Consider the following 22195-nt stretch of genomic DNA (forward strand, 5'->3'; position numbering starts at 1 on the left):
ACTGCTTCCAAGAATATAATTTTCTAGGGGCAGCTGCTAGAGATGACGGCATACCTCCAACCCGAGTTTGAACACAGAAACTGTTTCAGTGCAGGTCTCCCTCTCCTCCTTTTTTTTTAAAAAAAATTAAAGCAAGACAATTGTTCGTCAGAACTACCCTATGGTTTCAGGGGACATGAACCAGGCCACTCTTATACAAGAAGTAGGGGTAAAAGGCAAAATAAAATAATATGAAGTCCCCCTCATCCTAAGGAATGGTTTTCAACCCGGCTGGCTGGCAGACGACTCGCACCCGGCCTGCCAGCGGAGACAAGAAACGCCCCGTCTGCTACCAAAGCACTTATATCACACTAGAAGAGTATTTCAGCGTTTTGGTGATGACGGGAATTAAGGTATCAATTGTCTCTTGAGGCTTTAAAAAGTGTTTCAACACTACTATGCTATGTAGTTCTAGAGATTATGTTAATTTGACCTAATTTTTTCCAGCTACCAAGTCTCTTAGCTATTGAAGAGAAAAAGTTTCTGCTGCTTCATACTGCCTGCTTGCTGCCTGGAAAACATACACATGCGTGGCTCTGCACCAAGAAGGGAGGCAAAGCCTCTGCTGTCCTTTGTGGGAAAAGCACACCAAACTTGTGGGCAGAAGATATGGAGACTCACATCAAGAAGACTCAGCGTTCGCTCGGCGTCAGGGAAGATTATAAGAATTTCTGTTATTGGCACGAACTAATCTTCTTCCAACTTTCCGTAAGTGGTAACTGCTGGAATCAGTGAAAGGCATCAAGGAGGCAATGGAGACCCACCCGGGTTTTGCCAAGAGGATGTCAGCGAGCTTTGCGCTTCAGATCTGCCATCGTTGCAAACAAAGCTGAGAGAAAAATGTAGGACAGCCACACACTCCTGATCCCAAGGGACTTCTCCTAGGCTAATAAAAAGAGCAACCCACAATTCTGCTTGCACAAGAGCTGCTGGTCAACGCATCTTTGTGTGCGTCTAATCTTTTCTCAGTGCAGTCGTACCTCCCCCCAGTGCAGCACCCTCACAAAGTGCCATGCTGATCCTCGGGCCAATGGTTTGCTCCGACGGAAAGTTACTGAGAAGAAACAGCTGGGAAAATGCCATGCCAGAAGGTCCTCCCTTCCCGGAAGACCATCATCACCCCTTCATCTCCACATTCAAAGCAAACCCGCAGGAGGACTTCAACAGTGATTTCTTACAGCTAGAGCCACGGCCTCGAGGATCACCGCCCAGCTGTAGCTGTGGGGGTGGTGAGCAGCTCCTGGGTATCACCGACTCACCAGCGAGGCACAAAGCCTGCTGGGGCCACTACCAAACCCGGGCAACACAACAGCAGCAGCTAGACCATCGCTGCACCTGAAACCAGCTCGGACAGGAGGCCTGGTGATAGCCATTTCTGACTTCAAGAACCACCCGCCTCCCTTCCTTATTTTTAGTATGAAAAAGCTAGGAAACTACTGCAGACGAGAGCCTAGAAGCCCAGAGGCTACTGAAAATTCACTAGTTGCAACACTTGCAGCGGAAGAGCAAACAACAAAACTGCTATTTGTTATGAACAACCACTGCTTTGGAGCCTGAAATGGCAGGTGAGGATAGCGTGCACGCTTTGGAAGCCAGTCCTAGGGCAATCCTGCAAACAACAGGCTGATGATAATCCAGTTCCCGGGAAAAGGACAGTCATTCGTATCGGCAGGCACCGACGTAAACTTAACGGGATCGATCGAGCATCAAGACAAATTCTTCCTTTTAGCCTTCCCAAATTCACTGAAAGCATTAACAAATTACCATAAAACAAAAGAAAACTGTATGCGTGTCCATTTACACCGAGACACACGGGACCGAGTTTCTCTGCAAACGGCTCTTAAGGAGACTTTGACAAAGCCTGAAACCTACTCTGAAATGAAAGCTGGTTAAGTTAAGAAATTAAAAACAGAACTGAAACAAAGCGATCAAACCGCAAAATGGGGAAGCGTTCATGGTAGAGCGTCTCAAGCATCCAAACTTGGGTGCCTGGAGTTCGGTTTTATTGATAACCACCTGGAAAGAGGAAGACGGAGAATGGCAACGTCTGGACAACACGATGGTGGATGGCAGACAGCGCACACGCAGTGCGCATTAAGGCACGTTGAGAGAAAGGCTTCGATTGCTTGTCCGTGCCAGCGGAGTCTGACTTGGTTGCAAAAACCTCAGAAGGAAAGAAGCCACAAAACACCCCGAGCAGGACAGTTAGAGTCAGCTGAGCAACGTCATAAAAGCAAATAAAATGTGAAGGCATTTACACGGGGGATGGTTTACAGCAACAATAAACATTATGCCATTAGCTATTCAATGGTCCGTTCTCACCTTCGGCTTGTCACCTCTACCTCAAAAAAAAAAAAAAAAAAAAAAAAAAACGGCAAGCAAAAGCAAAAGCAGCAGTTGAAATAGAAAAGATCAGAAAAATGACAATGCAAATGATTACAAAAAATCAGAAAGGCCTTCCTTATGAGTGGAGAGAGTCCGGTCTAGTGAGGAAGCATGACAAATGCGTGTAAAAGAGAGAGGGGTCTCGTGATCAGCTGGTTGTTTTTATTCATCTTTTCCCGCAAGACAGGGAAAAACTCAAAATGCTAAAAGCCAGCTCCTCAAAAAGGGTCCTACAGATGGTGTTCGACTCAATAAAAAAAGACTGGTGGAATTCACTTTTCTGGGAGAGGGAGGTAGAGGGCTTACCACAGAGAGAGACCAAACACCTAGGCATGAGAAAAAAACATCCTGAGTCACATGAGGTGAATTAAGTTACTGAAGACCAAATGTCCTGCTTCTGCATAAAAATTGCTCAGAAACTGATACTGAGGGGGTTGAGGCTGAACCAACTGCCCATATTACGTGAGCTCTAAGGCTGTTTGTAGACTTCGGTGGAAAGTACCCAATATTAGCCACCAGTAACTGAACTGATAGCTTTTTCTGCCATAGCAATTCCCACGTTTCAGAAACACCTGCAGTAAGGACTGTCCAACTCGTCAAACTGCTGGACCAGGACTCACGCTGTACGGTGGGCATATTTGAGAAAAAAAATATATGCAAGTGATTGTTTTTGTTGTTTTTCCCCAGGCTTCATGCTCTGCTTACATACATAAAAGACAATAAACATTCAGGACATTTCCAATGGTTATGAAGGTACCATACCTGTGATGGTGGTAGGGATGGTGGTGGTAGTGGTGGTGGTTGTTGTGGGAGGAGGGATAGTTGTGGGGGGATCTGGATAAAATATAAAAAGGAAAATAATAAAAAAGCAAATTAAGAAAAAACAAGCAGAACACAACAGCGGTCAATCGTGATCAGAGAAAAACAAGGACGCTAAGAAGCAGCACGGCTGTCGGATGCCTTTCCTCCTCTAAAACCAGATGGTGACTGCCCAGCTGGCTTTAAGGACAGCGGGCCAGATCCTCAGCAGCTGGACATGGCTTCGAGCTCAACCCGCGTCTTGGGAGCTGTGCACAGCCTTACCCTAGCTGGAGAATCTGGCCCCAAAACTCTCCCCCTTTTTTGCCTTCTACAATGCTAAAAAAAAAAAATTAAAAAAATAAACAAAACCCAGCATAAATTAGTCAATGAGAGAGAGAGAAATGGAATGGGAGAGGCATAAGAAAAATAAACTGCACGCTTTCCACAACAAAATGAACAGTTTACATGTACAAAGAGAGACACGGTGGTGCTTTGTTGGTGTTCTACATATGCGTTTGAAAATCCAGGTGGGAGGTTTGTGTGAGGGGCTCTGCTGTGCCTAACAGGCTAAATATCAACAGCACATGAATATATCTCACTTTCTTCCCAGGGCCGTTCACTTCGCTATTCTTCCCCTATGAATACATGGCAGCAGGATGTTAAAAACTACTTCAAAGATAGTAATAATAGAAGGAAATGAGAACATTGTTACTTAATATCAATTTCAAGGTATGAAGAATTTCACCAAGATCTTTGAATAAAAAAAAAAGGTCAGTATTTTTCTGACCATTTCAGCTGAATGCTCTTGTTTTTGCTACTAGGGCAGTGGTAATGAGAAACACGGATACAGTGATGTTTCTCTTTGTGACGGATAACCATTTCTCGGACATACGTGATCTGTTGAGACTCAAACCGCTGCTGCTCTTCACAGCGTGTATGTTACGTACAGGGGCACATCCTCATCAAAATTATTGGGCAGGAGAAGGTAGATATGAGAAGATGTAAAAGAAAAAATATGTATCAATGCCCAGATGATCAAACTGAATGCGCTAAGTAGTCGGGAAGACTTTGAACTAGGGATTCATTCGGCAATAATAGAGCATGAAACATTTCATGGGCTTTTGATTTTAGGTTTCCTCTACAGCATGTCAACTTTTCATCACCAACACATCTGCTACTCTTTTATCTCCAAGCGAGCTCTCTCAGATTCCCTAATTAAGACATCTGAACTTTAATTATATGCTGCACCTTTATTATATTCCATACAACTTCCCGAAAGTTAAGAAACATTACTTCGGAGTTCGCTTCACTGTGCAGCACTTATTTGCAGTTATATTGTAAGCGGTTATTGTCCTTCCCCTACATCCGAAGCATCCCAGTCCCTACACTTAGGACAGGGCACTCCTTACTCACTCCTAATACATTTGTTTCCCCAGGAGCAGTGGAGACCGAAACAGCTGAAGCACAGCAGAACCAGGGGAAGAAAGTCCTTGGCCTTTCACCAAACTGCATGGGGACGATGCCACGCAGCACTCTTCCTCGATAAAAGCAAAAAAAAATATTGTGTGCTAATTGCACTGGAAGTTTCTAGCAAACGTGTCTGCCCACTGCCACAGGGAGGAAAAGCATGAACGAAGTTTAAAAACGAACATGCCTTCGGAATGTGCCAATTCGCTTAGACATCCTTATACCATGTGCGCAGCAGAGGAAGGTGTGTTAAGCACAGCTCAGCAGCAGTTATTTTGCAAGCCCTGGCTGCTGGAAGCCATTTGCACGCAAAACCATTTAACTGCATGTGTATGCCTTTGGTATGGGGACTACGCCAGCCCTGCCTCTTGAGGAGGTGTGCCAGACCACGGCTCTGCTGTGGCTACCGCTGCTCCGTGACGACACCTCGGGTGTGGAGTGTCCGTAATTCCCCCAGTTCCCAAGTTAACATGATTTGCGGGAGCTCTGCACCGACAAGCAGTGAGAGCCGGCCCCGTCTGCAGTGAGGCAGAGGACAAGCAGCGAGGCACATCCTCCCACCAACTTTCACACTACGCCTACAGAGACGTGTCTGCAAGGACATGGATTCCAGTGCTGCCTCTAATATTTGCTGTCTTGTAGTGGGGAAAGGTGGCAGGGGCTGGAGATGTAAATGCTTGCCATTGACAAGTGAGGCAAGACCAGCACACTCTGGGCAAGCAGTGGAACTTGCCTTCAGCGACAGCTCAAGTTAGGTTCTGTACCCAAAGGCTTCAGGTGACGGCCACAGCCCAACTGCTTCCTCCACGCCAACAGCTCTGGACTTCTCCTTTTGAAATTCAGGGTTAAAAGGATTCTTTATGCCGTCCAGAGTGCCAGATCCTAGCAGGACACTCCCGAACATGCAGAAACTGGACGTGATGGGATGTAAAACCATTATCTGCCCACGAGCTCCTGACAGACCACGAAAAGTGGCCAAAATGTCTGCTGGATGCCTGAACTAGAGTCCGCAGGTTTACATCCCCTGGGAACCCACATCTGCTTTCAAATAATACCGGCTCAGGTCTCCTCCCGTGGATTTAATCCTGAGGGGGAACAGCACTGCGCAAGTCCTGTGTGGTCTAGTTCTCGCCCACATCCAAAACACAGAATAACTAACAAGTGCGAGAGTTACTACAAGCTCTAAATCCCAGGTCACTAACATTGGTGAGGGTTCATCTAGCGCTCACTCGGGCCAAAAGAGGTACCTAAAACTATAGGAGAAAGGAAACCACCTCATCTACAACTGCTTTATGGCAGTAGGCTTCCCCGAGTTTTAAGCTCATGGGGAACTGCCTGTGCCCTATTTCAACTTCTTTATTCTCCACAATGTTAGTTGTTTCTTTGAACACAGATGTAAACGAGGTATTTTTTTATACCATGAGCATACCAATTATTCCATCATAAACGCGCATCTGACTTCATTTTGTAAACTGGAGTCTTTTGGAGCTGTAGGCACTAGAAAACTACCTGTATGATGTGGTAGATGAGTTCAATTTCAGCTCAAAGCTGTAGCTTTGCTATTATCTTCAGCCTTGGGGCAAGTTTCTAAGACTGGGCTTAAAATCGCTCATGTGCAAGTGGCATTTGGACAGGCGAGATGAGGTTCTCAACTATTTGTCTGGATCAGAGCAAGTACAAGAGAATTGGGACTGCAGAGCTTCAAGCAGCTGATGCATGGAATGAACTTCAAACCAAAGCACGTCACTGTCCCATCCAAGTAACAGGCAATACCCACCACAAGCTCAGCCCAGCCACGCAATAACCACTCTTAACGGATAAAGTTTAAATACGCAGCCCAAGGGAATTGCTCATAATTAAACTGGGGGATCACTCTTGAAGTGCCTACTGAATCTTCATTATATGCAATGCCTCGTGAAAGGAGCACAAGGTTTAAAGCAATGGCAAAATAATGCAGAGGAACGGACGAATTAAAGTAGGTACTTAATAGCGCTTTAAAAAGATGCTGAGGCATGTTTTAGTGTCTGCTCAGCCGCCACAGATAGGCTTAAGGCATCTCATTCCTCCAGTTTATTTACTGGTTTGTAATTATCTGGGGATGCTGGCTGATTCTTCGGTAATTTAACTTGCTAACGAAAGACTGGGAATCCGCCCCCCCACCCCCAGCCCATTGCTGAAGACACTGGAGAAGCTATTACAAAAAGGAAAAGGAATTATCGGAGAAGTCCTAGGAGAACTGTCAGGCCAGAGAACTTCACAGTTCTCCCCGTGTCCCTGCTCTGGCTTTTCCTTGGGCTTCACCTGACAGCACGTGAGTGCCGCGGCAAGCCCACAAGCACAGCTCCGGAGGAAGGAGCTCACCGGACACTGGAATAGGCTCTGCACCCGATGCACGACACCGAGAGTTACAGAAGCAAAAGAAATGGTTTTCCAGCCCCTACCCCAGCCCGGTATAACGTAGACGTGTTGGGAGCTCTCTGTAAATCTTGCGTTAAGCAAAACGTTAAGTTCTGTCAAAGCTTTCAGAGCGCGGTATGTTGCAATTATGTGTAAATGAGTCTAGAAGAACGGTGGTTTTTCTCACGTACCGTATACAAACAGCATGTAATCCGCATGTGATTTCCCCACCGCGTTTGAAGCCTCACAGCGGTATGTACCATTATCTGTTTTGTTTAGGTTACTAATGAGAAGGTTTGAACCAGACACTACAACGTGTTGAGGCATCTCATCATCTACTCTTAACCACCTCATGTCCGTAGGCCTACAGAGGAGGGAGAAAAAGAAACAAGCACATTACTATTTTCCTATGGTAAAGATGGCATCTTCAATAGTTCATCCACAGACAGAAAGCCCAAACCAAGAAAAACTGTAAAGAAATAACACATACTTTTTTGCACTACTCAAGCCCAGATGCTGTCGGGCTTCCTCAATTTAACTTTATTTTAACCCAACAGGAAACTGTATCCAGACCTTAAATTTTCGGAAAACACTAATGCAAGCAGGAAGAAAGGTCATTAGTGGTTAATCATTTGCTTTTTCCGTAAACCTGAAATCTTTGAGGCTATGGACTAAATGTGCATCCACAGGGTACTCTGAGTGCAGATCTGGACAGCGTGTGGCAGAACGAGTACATTTTTGTCAAATGTGAGCCCTTCCACAAAGCTAGGCGATGGACCTGTTTACCTCCGCAGTGGCCGTGCCACTCACTAAGAGCGTTGCAGGTGCTAGAAGAGAGGAACACCTTTCTCCTCTCCTCCAGTCCCACCTGGCCAACCGGCAGCCTCTCTCCTGCGTCCCTTTGCTAACGGAACCAAAAGGAGTATCAGGTTTACATCATTTAGGGAATGAAATAGGATGTTTTGTTAGAGCTAGTAAAGAAAGCGAGTGCTGTGGGGCTTCGGTGGTGGGAGTGGTATTTTTTTTGTTTTTTTTTTTTTTTTAAATTTTTTTATTATTACTATAGTCTTCAAGCAGCAGTAAGGGGACACATCAGGTGCTCCTGAGACAGCCATCCCCAGCAAGAAAATTACAGCTTCTTTCAGGGTGACTCAACAATAAGCTCTTAAAAGGGGAGCTTTAGGCAGTCCAACAGTCTTCAGCCTGCCTAGTTCCAAAGTTTGCAAGTCGGCGTTTGCTGGGAGCTCGTGCTGCTGGACGTATCTCATAGCTCGGGCTTTGCCCAGCGCCCAGATGGTAGACTACTGTCATGAGGTAGAAGCTGCTGAAGTTTCAACATCCCAGCCACACTACTGGGACGGATACAACACTGAGCAAAACCAGTTGGGTACCAGCTGCCTGCTACAAAGCTGACATCTGGTTTTGGACGAGGGCTTGGCGCTCTCCTCCCTGCTTCTGAACTGTCAGCACACGAGCCACGGCATGGGCGGCAGAAGCTCTTGAGAGAGCAGAATTGCAGTTGAATCTCAATAAGGGTGGAAAGGGTTTGGATGCTCCTGGCTATGGTTTTCAAAGGGCTACTTGTGACTTTGGAGTGCCGAGATTTCCCACGCTGCGCGCACTACACAGCAGCCTGTTTCTCACAGACGTGTGTCACCCCACATGTCCTAAAAGTGACTGTTTCAGTATCTTCCCACTTTTGTCATAGTCTTGGGGGGGGGGGGGGGGGGCTGTGTCTGATCTAACCATGTATTAATACCAGAATAGAAATTTCTACTCTCTGGTCTTTTGTTCTCCTCCGAGCTTCCCTCCCCCAATGGTTATGTTGCCAAATTTTGCAGAGAAATGATTTTGGTTAACTGGAGAAACGTCCCTGTTTGTCTTAAACCTCTGTAAAGGATTTTATGAAATATCTTTGTTTTAAAAACATCGAGCTCAACACAGCCCATTATTTTCCTGTATCTTTTCTTCCGCTTTGAGACACAGGTGAAGTGACCTACATAAGCGAATTCCTAGCACATTACTAGCATCACCGTAACTTTAAGTGGCATGCTGCCGGGGAGATGTGTCTGTCTTATTTAACATGTGTACGTCTTATTCATAGCCTGGAAGGAAAAAAAGTAAAGAAGCCTATTCATTAAATTCCCAGATGATAGCAAATGGGAGGAACAGCAGTTACTCATGAGAGGAGGAATGCAAAGGGGCTTTGACAGACTCTGAGCAGGGAATAGATATTAAAATGGAACTCGGCAGGGGACGTGCCAGTCTCTAATGTACGGGGAAGGAGTCAGCCTCGTGCCGAGCAGAAGAAACTGGGAAGCAGGAATCAACAAAATAATCTAGGAGAGGAGGTATACTACCGTGGAGGATGACAGTATCCCAAGCCTCCTCGCTGCTCAGCGCTCGCACCCTGCCTGCCGCTGCCCACAGCAGCAGAACTGTCAAACTAGACGGCTTCCAGTTCGACTAGACCTGCAGTAACTCCTTAGCTCTGGGCACGCTACCAAGGAGACACTGACAGGTTTCAGGGATGTTTGCAGACATCTTATGAACATGACGAAAATAAAAAAGGATAGTAAATACTTGACAGCCATAAATCCAAGTGGAAGAGGAAGTATTAAAAAAAAAAAAAAAAAAAAAAAGGTCGACAAAACTTAAATCAGAACAACAATGGAAGTGTGGACGAAAATCTGCCCTCCCTTGCCAGGATTTCCTGATGCATAAATTTCTTTGACTACATAAGAAAGCCTCAAGGGCACGGCCAGAAGAGGAGAAAGAATAAAACTTGCATTTCATAAAAACCACACAGGGCACCAAAAAGGGAGAAAAATCACCTCAAGAGTCTATACAAGCAGAAAGACAGACTGCCTTACCTTAGGGATCCATTCCACTTTTACAAGTGCTCCGTTCTTTGGTGCCGGGCTTACTTCTGCGTACTGGCACCTCATTGGGATTCAATACGCAGGCCCCTGACCTCGCTCTTGCAGATTAATTGCAACCGCTTGCCACCCCTGCCATTCCCTGGGGGAAGAGGCGTACAGTTGTGGGGCTTTTCCCTTCTGCACCTGAGGGCTGGCTGCATGGTGGCCGCCAAGAGCTCTCCTAGGAGCTCTTTGAGTGGAAATCCCTCAGCCGTTAGCTATATGGGAATAAATGCAAATCAAAATAGACGTCTTAATTGCGCAGCAGATGCTCAAGTGCAGAAAGCACCTCTCCCTTTCACACTGTTACATCATCTTCGCAGCAGAGAATGGCATATCGAGCGTCTGCAATAGCAACAGAGGCCAACCAACGTCCGCGTGCTTCTGCGGCATGACCCCGTCACCGCCGGACAACCTGGTCCAGCCTGGGGAAGCGTCCAACTTACTGTGGTTTTCCAAAAGCTGCGCATGTCAGTTCAAGCGGCTCCCCTTCTCTGGTGAGGCCTTGCACCGGGTAATTCTGAGAAACCCGCACTTGAGGCTTATCTGCAGGACAAAAACATCAGTTCGTAAGCCGTCGCGTCACACCGGATCAGATTTGCGCGCGCCCACAGCAAGAGGCAGTCGCCGCCGCCGCTCTCCTCTCGGCCCCCTCTGTGCCGTCTGCCTGACTGCTTGCCGGGCCCGAGCGCGGCGCGTGCTCCCAGCCGAAGTGGCTGGCAGCAGGAGAAGGTGGAGCTGGCAGCGCTTCGCACGCCGGCCGGAGTGCCGCGCTTCCCCGGGAAATACGTTTTGCTGCACCAGAGTTTATCTCTGAACTCGCTCAAGCTCGAAGGAACTCATTTGCCTTCACGCCGAGGTGACACCAGAGATATCTGTGGTGCTCAGAATTGATAGGTTTTACTGTGTATCATATATTACTGTATGACAACGCTTGGTGTCCACGCATATTAATACGTTGGGCTTTACAAGAGACGCTTGTTAGAAACACCAAAAGAAGTCACAGCCGCTGCTGCTTTTGTTTAAACAAGAGAAGGTTTTATTTTGTCCAAACGAAGCTCTTCTAAATCCTAAAATAAACACAGAGAGTTAAAGCATTTCTAGTTAGGGAGCCAACTCAAAAACACTTTAGCAAGACCCTGCAGGGGAAAAAAAAAGCCATACCACAAACCTAGAGTCCACAATTAAAAAATTCATTACCCCCTACAACTGAAACACAGATTAAAAACGCCATCTAAGCTGTAGCTAAAATGTTATCAGTGCAAGAAATCAATTCAACGCTACAAATGCCATTAAGCCATATGTATTTTTCAGGAATTTACTCAACTGTAAGGAACAAAGGCAGGCAAAAAATCAGTATGCATAAAAGTTGAAACCATTTAAATGTTTCTATTTCCTTTGAGAGTAACTGCTACCAAAAATATTGGCTTGCTGCATTTTATTAACTGTGTTTAACTCATTAACATGCTTCCTATGGAATAATAGAGATTAGAAAAAAAACCCCATGTCAGGATTTAACCAATTTAAACTCTCATAATTTTCAGTAATGGAATAAGCTACACCAGTAAATCCTCTCCTGAGATGACTATACCACAAACATTTTATAAACTAATCCCCATTACAGATGCTCCTCGCAGCTATGAAACTCGGGCGTCTCTGCCGGCTGGAAGCCACGGCAGACGTGTGGGGAGTGCGAGGCTTCGGCGGTGTCACGCGTCCGAGGTGCAGAGTCCCAATTCCACTGGAGATGCGGGTGACTTCAGCGTGCCCAAAAACACACCTAATCCTTTGCACGTGCGAAATGAAGATGTGGAAGCGACCAGGGTGAGTTCCAGGCGCGAGCTGAGCTAAAAAAGGTCCTTTGTAGGAGGGTGAAAGAGCCTCCGAGCGTGCCCTCGAGCCAAACCCCGGAGCCAGACCCGTCCCCGGCGTACCTGGGCTCCCACATCTCCCCCATCGTGGCGAGGCGTGGGTCCAGCCAAGGCGGTCCAGGCCTCGGAGCCCTGGGAGGGATGCAGCACAAGCATGCACAAGAAAAGCATAGGAAAGCAAAAAGCAGCGCTGAAATACTGCACTAAGCTTGGTCTGTGCCACGAGCATTTACACAATGCATAAACGCGGGAAGATGAGCTAACCCGAGCATTATGCAGCAAGTAAATCACAAACAGCATCTCAAACGCTGCGCTCACGCTCACCGCTCTCATTCACAATTCCCACCCCCCTGGCCATCTGCTCACTCTTTATTACTTGCTTTGCGGCAGTACCTACGAGCCCAAGCCAGAAACATGGATGCTATTGTACTCTGTGCTGTAGAAAGAGCAGAAAACCTTTTCAGCCCAATTGACATGGGAACAGGACTACAGCACCCTGTGATGAGAAAGCTCTGCATAACGTCTTCTGCACCTTGCCTCTCCTGTTGCTCCCATCCTGTTTTCATTAGATAAATTTCAGTATTTCTAATGAGCTGTTTACCAGCTGACAATTACTTATGGAAATCAAGAGGAATACACCGAAGGCTCGCTGTACTGAGAATGAACTGCAGACTAAGCAGGCTCTCCCAAAACTACAGGAGGTAAGCCCTTCCCTTTCAGCTTTCCAGCCCTGTAGTCTTCATGAAACAAATGAAAGCAGCAAAGTGAACCCCTACTACTTGGATCTGGACACCGCAGAGATGTCACCTGCAATAGAAATCTGGGCGTTATTAGCACACGTGCACGCACTCGTGAAGACGAGAGCATTCCCAACGGAGTTATCGCAGTAAATGTCCCTCCCAAGCAGGACTCACCAGCATGCCGGTAATTACAGAGGGCACTTGTGAAAATGCTTCACAAGTCTGAAGGATTCGGAAGGATGGCTGGGCACTCGGGAAAACTGACATTCTAATCAGGCTTATGGTATACAAAAAAAATTTCTCTTACGCTTCAACCAAGAATTGGGGTGTGTGTGTGCGTGTGCCTTTTTTTCCAGGACATGCTTGTAGAGAATCTTAAGTTCTACTTCTGCTGCTAAGAGTCCCATCTCAAAGTCAGTGTATTTTCTTCAGATTATGGACTCTGGTAGCAAAGCTTTGCAAAATGCCGAGCACTGTGGGATCCCGAGCTCTGTTCCTACACAGGACTGTGACATTTAGTAGCCTACACTGGTAAAGGCGTGATGATTTTCAGTGCCTGGACTTGCAGTTTGGCACCTATTAGCTGCTTTGTTAAAAAGGCCACATTCTAGCCACGGCATCTGCGGCTGTATAATCTGGGACAATCACTATCTCGGATGGTGAGCCAGGGCGTAAGGCAAGCAGCAGCAGAGTTTTTACTACCAAATGCATTCCAGCAGCCCGAAATCCTCGACTTGGAACTTCATAATATCATACCACTGGATTACTACATAAAAATAAACGCTTGCATCTATGCATCTAAGCTGCTACATACTCCACCAGTAGCCAATTAGATCTAACAACCCAAAGCTATTTCCTAGTATGCCTCTTTCTAGCGGCTTAAAAAACCCAGCCTAGTAATTTAATAAGGCACCTTTATTAAGCTAAATTCATTCAAAAGCTAAGAGTGATATACAAGGTTAAATACCAGTAGTCTAAAGGTTACGCTGTAGCAGCAACCAATTTGAAAAACTTATTACAAACCCATTCGGCGTTTGATGAGATTTCTTTTACAACAGGCACACTGTGTGTCTGCAAGCGGGGGAACCACAGCCTTCCCGGAGGGGACAGCACGTCCCGCTCCTCGCCCCACCGGTCGGTCACGGTGCACGCCAGCCCGACCCCGTGCTGAAAAACGCTCCTTCCCCCCCTCCCCGCCGAACAACTCTACTGTAATTTCTCAAGCAACAGAGATGCTGAAGAGTCCTCCAGCTGAGGCGTCGTGCTGAAGCGGCAGGCGCTCGATGGCTCAGACGGAGCCCAGGTGACAAGGCAGGAGGGCACATCTCCCCCCCGGATTTCACCGGCCATCCCAGGCTGCACCCACTGACGTTGCATAGCTTTAAAGCTCTGTGGTTTGGAAGCTACCAAGACGCTCAAGTTATTCTGCATTTGTCCCAATTCTTCCTCTTACAAGCTGCTCGCCCAGTTTTTGTGCCATCAGCAAAAAATTATTAACAGTGACTTTTTAGGAACTTCAAATGCTTTGTGGGAGCACTGAACAGGATCGGGCCAAGCACCCAGACCAGTGCAGTCACTCTAAAAATACCATCGTTTGCTGATTACTCCCTAATGACTATCCTTTGAGATCTGCCAGTTAGTGATTTCTTAATCTGTTTAAATGTGCGCTTCATCGATAATACTTAGATCTCATTAATCGGCCAAGATAAAACGTTATAGAAAGTCCAGTGCCCTACAAAAGCCTAAGCCTATTATTTCTACCCACTTCCTTTTATCAGGCCAACCTACAATCTCCAAGGCAGGCAAGCTCACCATCTCAAAGCCCGTCACCAGATGGATTTGGCAAGCGTGACCTCTTCGTGTGTCCAGGGTACCATGATGCTCCGGCTGGGTCAGCCTCGGGACCTGCGCCGCACACCCCCTTCCCACCCCGCCGCTCCTCCGCGGGGCTGCACCCAAAACCAAGCCACTGGCAACCGTCCAGCCCCCACAAGCGCCTCTTTCCAATGGCTGGCATAAGCTCTGCAGCTCCTAGAGGTGTGCAGCAAGTGCTCTGGAGGTGGTAGTGGCACGGGTTTCTCTAGCCACCCACCCTGTGGCTAAATTCTCAGACATCGCAGCCAGCAAGGACGCTAACATGCAGTAGGCATGACTATTATCTGGGAGTACGACCTCGTGCCGAAATAAAAAGCTGGTTTTCTTGGGAAAGGCAAGAAGGCACATGAAAGGTGGTTACATTCTCACCGTCATGCCTCTCCCATGAAATACAGTCAGAATATGCATAACGAGGAAATGACATGCAGTAAATGTAACTGCGGTCGTATCCCATAATTTCACTGTGCACAAGGGCTACTAGAAGCTGCTATAGAAAACCTGCATTGCACTCGAGGTACATGTTCTTTGGGGCCATGCCAATCATACCAGAGCAGAATCATCACACCACAGCAGCTCCTGGTCCTCCAGCAATCTCTGTGCAAGTGATAGGGCTCCTACAATGCAGCAATCTGTCCACTCTAAACACAAAACCTGCACCAAAACAGTCATTAATAACACAGGAAAAACATTTTGGGGAACACTGCTTCTTTTCTGAAGCCCAGGTGACTCCTAACCCTTGCCAACCACCACCACCGACAGACCAGTGAACCCTTCCCGGCCGATGCGCTCCCAGCTGAGGTTGGAAAACAGCCAAAAGCCACCTTCCCACGTGCTGCTTTGGGGGGAAACTGCACAAAAACAAGAACGAGGAAGACAAGCTCTTGAAAGCAGGCTGGGGCTCAGAGAGCTCTGCCGCAGAGCGGGAACAAGCACCGTCTGACAATGCTGCAGTTCTCCTTGGCGGTTCAGCTGCTTTCGGAGTGGTCACACAGCAAGAGGGGCTACCCAGGACCTCGGTACATTTTCAGCACAGGATTTCTCTCTCTCTGCTCCAAATACAGCTAAAGATGTACATTAAGCAAATTGCACATGACTATACATGGCCGCTTTCTTCCCGGCAGACAAAGACATGGTCCTGCAGTGGGTCTGGGACAGAGGTACAGCAGCACGCCGCTCGGCGTCTTTTGCAACGCCAGACTGTTTGCCAGCAGAGAAAACTACAACATGGATTCTTTCAATGATTCAGCTGAAAATGCTCCTGCCTGCACTGTCACATTAGGTACCGAGTCCAAGTTTTAAAATCCATTTTACAATTACTGTATTAATTCCTGATGTGCACCTCTTGGCAAAAATGATGACAGATGGCATCCGCAGGAGAAGGATCCCACAGGCCAAGCAGAGTTCCTGCCCGCTTTAGGTAATTCCAGCTTCAAAATCACCCAGATAACACTGCATACATCTTTCTTCAGAGGGGCACTATTTTATCCAGCTGCTCATCTCTGCATCGTTCCGTGGCCCAAACTAACTATTCAAAAAACCTGACTTCTGGCAGTTTCTGTATCTTACCACACTGGCATGCTAGGGGAAGAGCAGGAGCAGTACGTTCTTCAATATTAAAAGAAGTCAGCGACATTAACATTTATACACAAGAGTAAATACAGCCGTCACCTTTATTCTAAAACCAAGAAGGCTGGCTTATGAGGAAATGAAGTCTGTGTTGGAGACAGCCCAGACCCAGCAATCCCGGGTATCTTCTGCTCACCTTTTGCAAGGACAAAAGTCTGCATTGCTGATTTTCAGCCAAAACACAGAAATCTATGAAATGAATAGATGCCGTGTTTAAAATGATGAATAAGGGGATGAGCGGCAGTTCACAACTTGTCTGGAAGAGCCTTTCGACCCCAAACACGACTTTGCAGACTTCGCCCTCGACTAAAGGGATTTAAACACTTAGCTTGTAGCAGGAAAAGGAAAGCCAAAGCCAGACAGGTATTGTGGGTACAAACACTTCCCTGGTAAATATTTGAGTGCAAGTCACTGCTTAATGCTTGCGAAAGGCAGAGTCCAGGCCGTACTGTGTGCTCCTCACTCCCAACAACATTCCTCCGAGAAAACCTTATTAATGAGCTTGCAAACGAGCACCCAACTGGGAAATGTCACAAACAAGAGTGGCTAATGCCCCAGAAAATCAAATAACTGAACACTTGGCTGATTGTGGTGATTTTCATATTTACTAAAAGAAAACGAAAAAAAAAAGCTTTAAATCAAAGTTTCTGAAGGGGTCAACACCTCACTGAACAAAACAAGTCATTTGTTTGTTTTTAGAACTCTCCAGATGATAAATTACATTGATGTTAATCACCTCACTGCATACTATGCAATTAATAGCTGTATTCGATAGAAATGTAAGGATTACTGGAGATGCAACAGCATACATAAACGGCCAATTTTGAACATAACCGGGTGCAAAAAATTCTCCCATCGTAACAGCAGAGGCCATAACAGATTCCATCGGTGCGTATTTTAAAAGCACACATGTAGATATTATACAAATGAATGTGCAATGAATTATAACTTTGGAAAAGCAACAAAAACCAGCCCAGAGAAAATGCCAAATCAAGCCTTCGACACTTTCACTTCCAGTATCCCGTAATGAGATAAGGAAAAGTACCACAAAGGCTGAACTTAAATGCCTCCGAGAATATCTGGTTCCATTCAATTCCTTAATGATATTTTAATGCATTTTGTTGCTTCATTTCCTTTCTAAAATTACACTCAATGCGCTGGTCTTCCAGCCCTCATTGACGGATCTGAATCACAAAAAGAAAGCAACTCCAGCCAGAATCAGGGGATATTTTCAAGCCAATACCGTGCAACATATTGTGGCTGCCCATTCCACAGGGTTATATGTTCACTGGCGTGGCTATTAATCATGCATGAAAGTGTTATCGTTACTGTGAGTACATGGCACCATTTGTCAAACTCTGTTTGCTTTTGAGAAGCATTACCAGGAGGGATTCATACATATTACAGAGTGCTTGTTTGCAGAGATTTCTTTTAATGACATACCCTACATTCACGTGGAAGAGTTTATCTCAAAACTTCACGAAGGGTCAGGCTGCGCCACGTTATACATGCAACCAATAGCTTACTCCACGAGTAGAACAAGTTAATACCCGTCATGAACCTGTCTTACTCACCATTTTGCTGACTACAGCAAAGCAATCATTCCTCCCAGTACCCACGCTGTGAACTTGCCAGTTATTTTTAAAGCTTAGCTTAGGGTATAGTAACAAGCGATCGGTACGTATTATGACAGCTTATCAGATAATGCAGTATGTCTATTATTTTGCTGTAGCAGAAGCACCCCCCGCACAAGAGGAGGAGCGAGAGACCCAGTCCTCCCTCTCAATCAGAGACGCGACAGTCTCGGCTCCCAAGATGATGCTTGGAAACAACCAGGGAGAGAACAAGGCAGCGGAAAGAAAAATCAGGTGTAGCACAGCGAACAATTGCCTTATTAAATCTCGGCTGAGGCGACGGAGGGTTTGGTGCTGCACGTGTACAGGGTACACCGGTGCTGCAAGGTTAACCATTACGATGAACCCCGCACTTTCACCCTGTGAAGAGTCTGAAATTGCTTGGCCTGTCCCCCTCCAAGAGCACTGCCTGCTTGCTTCCTCCTGGCTGAGGAACGCTGGAACAACCCCAGCCTGGGGGGAAGGAGGCCAACAGCCATTTAGAAACATCTTCCTGAAGTTTCTGAGAAATTAAATGTTAAAGACTGAGAAACTTTAACAACCCCAAAGTCTGCTATTTTCTCTTAACTACAACACAGAAGACAATGTTCAAATGAATTGACAGAGTGAAGTGGGTCACTTTGCAGACTTAAATTTCTGCACCTTCCTTCCTTTTTTTCACAGAGGAGAACACATCAATAAAATAAATACACATTTTGGGCAACACCTCCAAATAAGCCGAAGTACAAATGCTCCAGATTGTCAGCGACACTTCAGGTCCTCACCTACCAAAAGACATTTGACATACCCAGCTTTAAGAAAATCACCTTAAAAGGAGAAAAGGTAAACAGTTTGGAGGGAGAACGAAGGAACCCCAGGGGAAGAAACACCTTCCTCCTCCTCTCTGCCACCCACCACCCTGAACCAGCACCCTGCCTGCGTCCCAGCTCTCCTAGGGGAGCCTTACAAAAACCACCACCGCAGCCGCAAAGCAGCGTGCAAGGAGCGGCGGCGGCATGTTCTTCTTGGAAAACGGCTGGGCTAACCGTAGGGAGGGTAACCTTGGAGGACGCCTCTTTTTGTTGCAAGCTCGCTCGCCTCCAAGGGCACAAACTGCATGTGGCTCGGGGTCTGTTCCCTTTTGCAGCCTGCATTTGGAATAGTTTCCCGTAATGACAGATGTCCCACCCCTCCCTTCCGCACTTAGCAAACTGTGCAGGCTTTTTGTTTTCTACTTCTCTTTTCCTTGAAAAAAAACCCACAACTTTTGAGGTGCATCTTAAGAAAAATTATCTCTCTGTACTCTGAAATTTAGTCAGACAAAAAATACCTCATTATCTGAGAAGGCTCCATTCGTCATCCTCCTGTCCTTCCCTAACGCATTTCATGCTCAAGTTGGATACAGTAAGTGCAGAGAAATACAACATCTGCTGAGAAAAAGATTTTCCCATGTCCTGTTGATGTTCCAAAGAGGCGGATCTGCTGAGCCCTCACTGGGAACGGGCAGGACTTACGGGGAGAGAATGGACGAGCAGAGACTTGAGCAAGCAACACAGCTAACTGATCTAGAGCGACGCCTCTCCGGCTGCAAGAAAAGCAGTGACCACCCCCCGTGCGAGCACAGGACGAGCAGCGAGCGCTGATCGCCACCACTTTGGAGATTCGGCAGCTGGCATGCCTGCAAGGTAACGTCATGGTCAGTGGAAGTGCCCCAACAGCAATCTGGAGGAGTCCTTCCCTCTGACTGCAAACCCCGTAATCTAGAAAAGCAACTGAGAACATATCAATTAGGCCTGACTGTAGGAGTCCACGTTTCCCGAGCAGCCAAGCCCACGTCCACAGGAGCTCTTATCAAGTTGCCTGTCCGCGAAGACAAGAGGATCTTCCTCCTGCTCATGCTCTCCCATCAGCCAAGAGGTCATCAGCTTGAAGCAGGAGGAGCTCAAGGGTAAAAGTTTGCTCTGCAACTGCCTTTTCTACTCTGAGTTCAGGTCCAACAGCAGGTCTTAAATGCAAATGTCTGGACGCACTCCAGCACATGAAGACCCGAAGCCGCTAATTGCCGGGAGCCGCAAGGTTATGATGCATGACATGTTCTTCTGCCAGTACTCTTCTCTCTAGCCATCTGCTGCTGCCCACTGAAGGAACTGACTGGCCTAACATGGGTCAAGCCCCCATATATAAACGTAATTACTTTTAACAAGCTCAGAGTTTAATCCAGACCAGAACATAAAACCAAACTGGCCCAAAAGCCCTTTTCTTGCGCATCCCTCTTCCCTTCTGAGGAGGCTCCGCGCTAGCTCCATTCCAACAAAGAGCTCCAGAATAACCCAAGGGGACACCAAGATCAGTGCTAAGGGCAGAAACCTGTGCAACGGATGCCACAGGAACCTCCAGCGCATTAGCCAAAGGTTGCGTGCGTCCCACAGGACATCCAGATCGCTGCAGTTCACGTGTGCTTTGCCTTCATTGCAGGGGGAATCCTGTAAAGGCTGCAAACGAAAGTAGTCAGGAAGGGATTTATTTGAGGAAGAATGGAAAAAATGTTGATTTTTTTGCAGAAACAGGGCCCTCTCCTACCCCATCAAACGATCAGGATGCCAGAGGAATTTCTGAAAGGAAGCCTGAAGGTAATCTCATGCCATTTCAACCAAGGGGAAGAAACCCGGCAAGTTTTCAATACCTCTGCATAATAGGGGAGATGCTTTTTCTTCCCCCCCCCCGTTAAGTATTTGATCAAGCCTCACAAAGGTGCTAATGTATTATTAAAGCTAATGGAGCTCTATAAGAAATGTTAATGGACATGAAGTTTGCATAAATGAATTACACATTAGCACAGTCGCAAGAAATCTAGTATCTGCCCATTTAGGTAGTATCTGATCATTTCTGTTTTCCTCATTACAGGAACATTACTTCCCACTAGTTTCAGAGATATGAGAATTGTAACCAAGATGTTCATAATGAAACTACATAATGAAGCAGATGAAATAAATTAATACAAAACTTCCTCTTCTCCTTTTAATGTAATGTTATAGTTGAAGTGAATCTACAAAAACAAGCGCTTTCAACCATCCTAGCACCCTGGTTTCCTGTGGCACCCCAGCCTTGCCGTGAGGACTGTCTGACTTTGCTTTTGGGAGCCATTTGCTCAGTAGAGGTGTGCGTATGCAGCAGCTCCAGCAGCTCTGTCATCTCCACCAGCTGCAAGTCAGGCATGGCTGCATTTGGGACCACAGGTATTTCCAGGTACCTGCTCATAAACCTTGTTCATGTCATACACAGTAGAGCACTTGCTAAACAAAGTGAAAAGCATTATTAACACTGAACATGTTAGGAGCATTATAGAAAATAGGTTGGCCTTAATCAGTGGTGTTACTACATAATCCACGTTACTCTGATTTAGAAAACCAGTTGTTGCTGTATGTTCACAATGCACAATACTGAGTTCCTTTTGCACAGTACCAAGTTTTTGCCAGCAGAGTCGCAACGGTGGCCAGTCGCTTTGATGTGGTAGTAGAGGAGCGCCTTTCAAAGAGGTAAGTAAGGTTGCTAAGAGAAAAATGCTTAGATTTAATCTGTTCTGACAATTATAAAGCCCACCCAGGAACCCTTGATGGCGCAAATTCTATGTAGAGAAAGGTATTTCTTAAGAGAATGAAGGTATGTGTTTATCGTATTGCCAAAGGGCTAGGAAAAGTCGTGGCTTCACCCATGAAGTGGTACCCAACATTTTGATTTCAATTTTTAACTAACAGGACATAAACTCCACCTACACTGTAATTTCATCACATAGTTAATAGTTCCTGAACTCCTCAGTGAGCAATTTCATACGTCAAAGGAATTAAAAGTTCTGCTACTCACACATGACTTCTAGGTAACGTTGTGTCTGCAAGTCTTTGACAGCAGGGTGATCAACCAAGCAGATGACAGGGACCCCATCGTCCTCCCGTCCCACCTTCAGCAACAGCTGACTGGTCACCGTGTACATGTCGGACCACTGCTCCACTTCTGACTTGCCTGCCGGGGAGAGGACAGCGAGAGCAGAGCGTGATCATGGGAGGGAGTGTCTGCTGCACCCAGGTCACCTCCTTCCTTTCCGTTCCCAGGTGACACGTCCTCTTCGGATAACCATCCTCCCTCTGCAGCCACTGAGGTTTAGGGGAGGGGGTGTAGTCACACACCTCGCCAGGAGGTCACTGCCAATTGAAGTCCACGCTATGCTACCACAACGATTAACAATCCCCTTCCACCGTCCCCAAATCCCCAAACTCTGAAATCGATGAGCTACAAATCCCCTCCCACTCTTGAATCAACAATTAGCTAGGAAAGTGATCAAACAGATTAACTTCATTAAAAGTAGTATTGATAGGCGGAAGCATTTCAGCAGTGCTCCATGTGAAGGAGAGAATAGCAGCGGTGGTTGGAGCAAAGCACAGTTCAGGACTCGCTGCCTGGAGGAT

At 46.6% G+C, this 22195-nt stretch overlaps 1 protein-coding gene across 1 annotated transcript in view; it reads right to left on the bottom strand.

Annotated features, from left to right (window-relative positions):
* CADM1 (cell adhesion molecule 1) overlaps positions 1 to 22195 on the bottom strand; it is a 172530-nt gene that overhangs the window by 26939 nt on the left and 123396 nt on the right. The window contains 4 exon segments of the mRNA XM_030021598.2: positions 3187 to 3258; positions 7281 to 7453; positions 10457 to 10556; positions 21597 to 21752. Of these exon segments, the coding sequence (XP_029877458.1) occupies positions 3187 to 3258; positions 7281 to 7453; positions 10457 to 10556; positions 21597 to 21752 (501 nt within the window).

The sequence above is a fragment of the Aquila chrysaetos genome, chromosome 8 (genome assembly GCF_900496995.4).
Source record: "Aquila chrysaetos chrysaetos chromosome 8, bAquChr1.4, whole genome shotgun sequence".
NCBI classification, from domain to species: Eukaryota; Metazoa; Chordata; class Aves; order Accipitriformes; family Accipitridae; genus Aquila; species Aquila chrysaetos.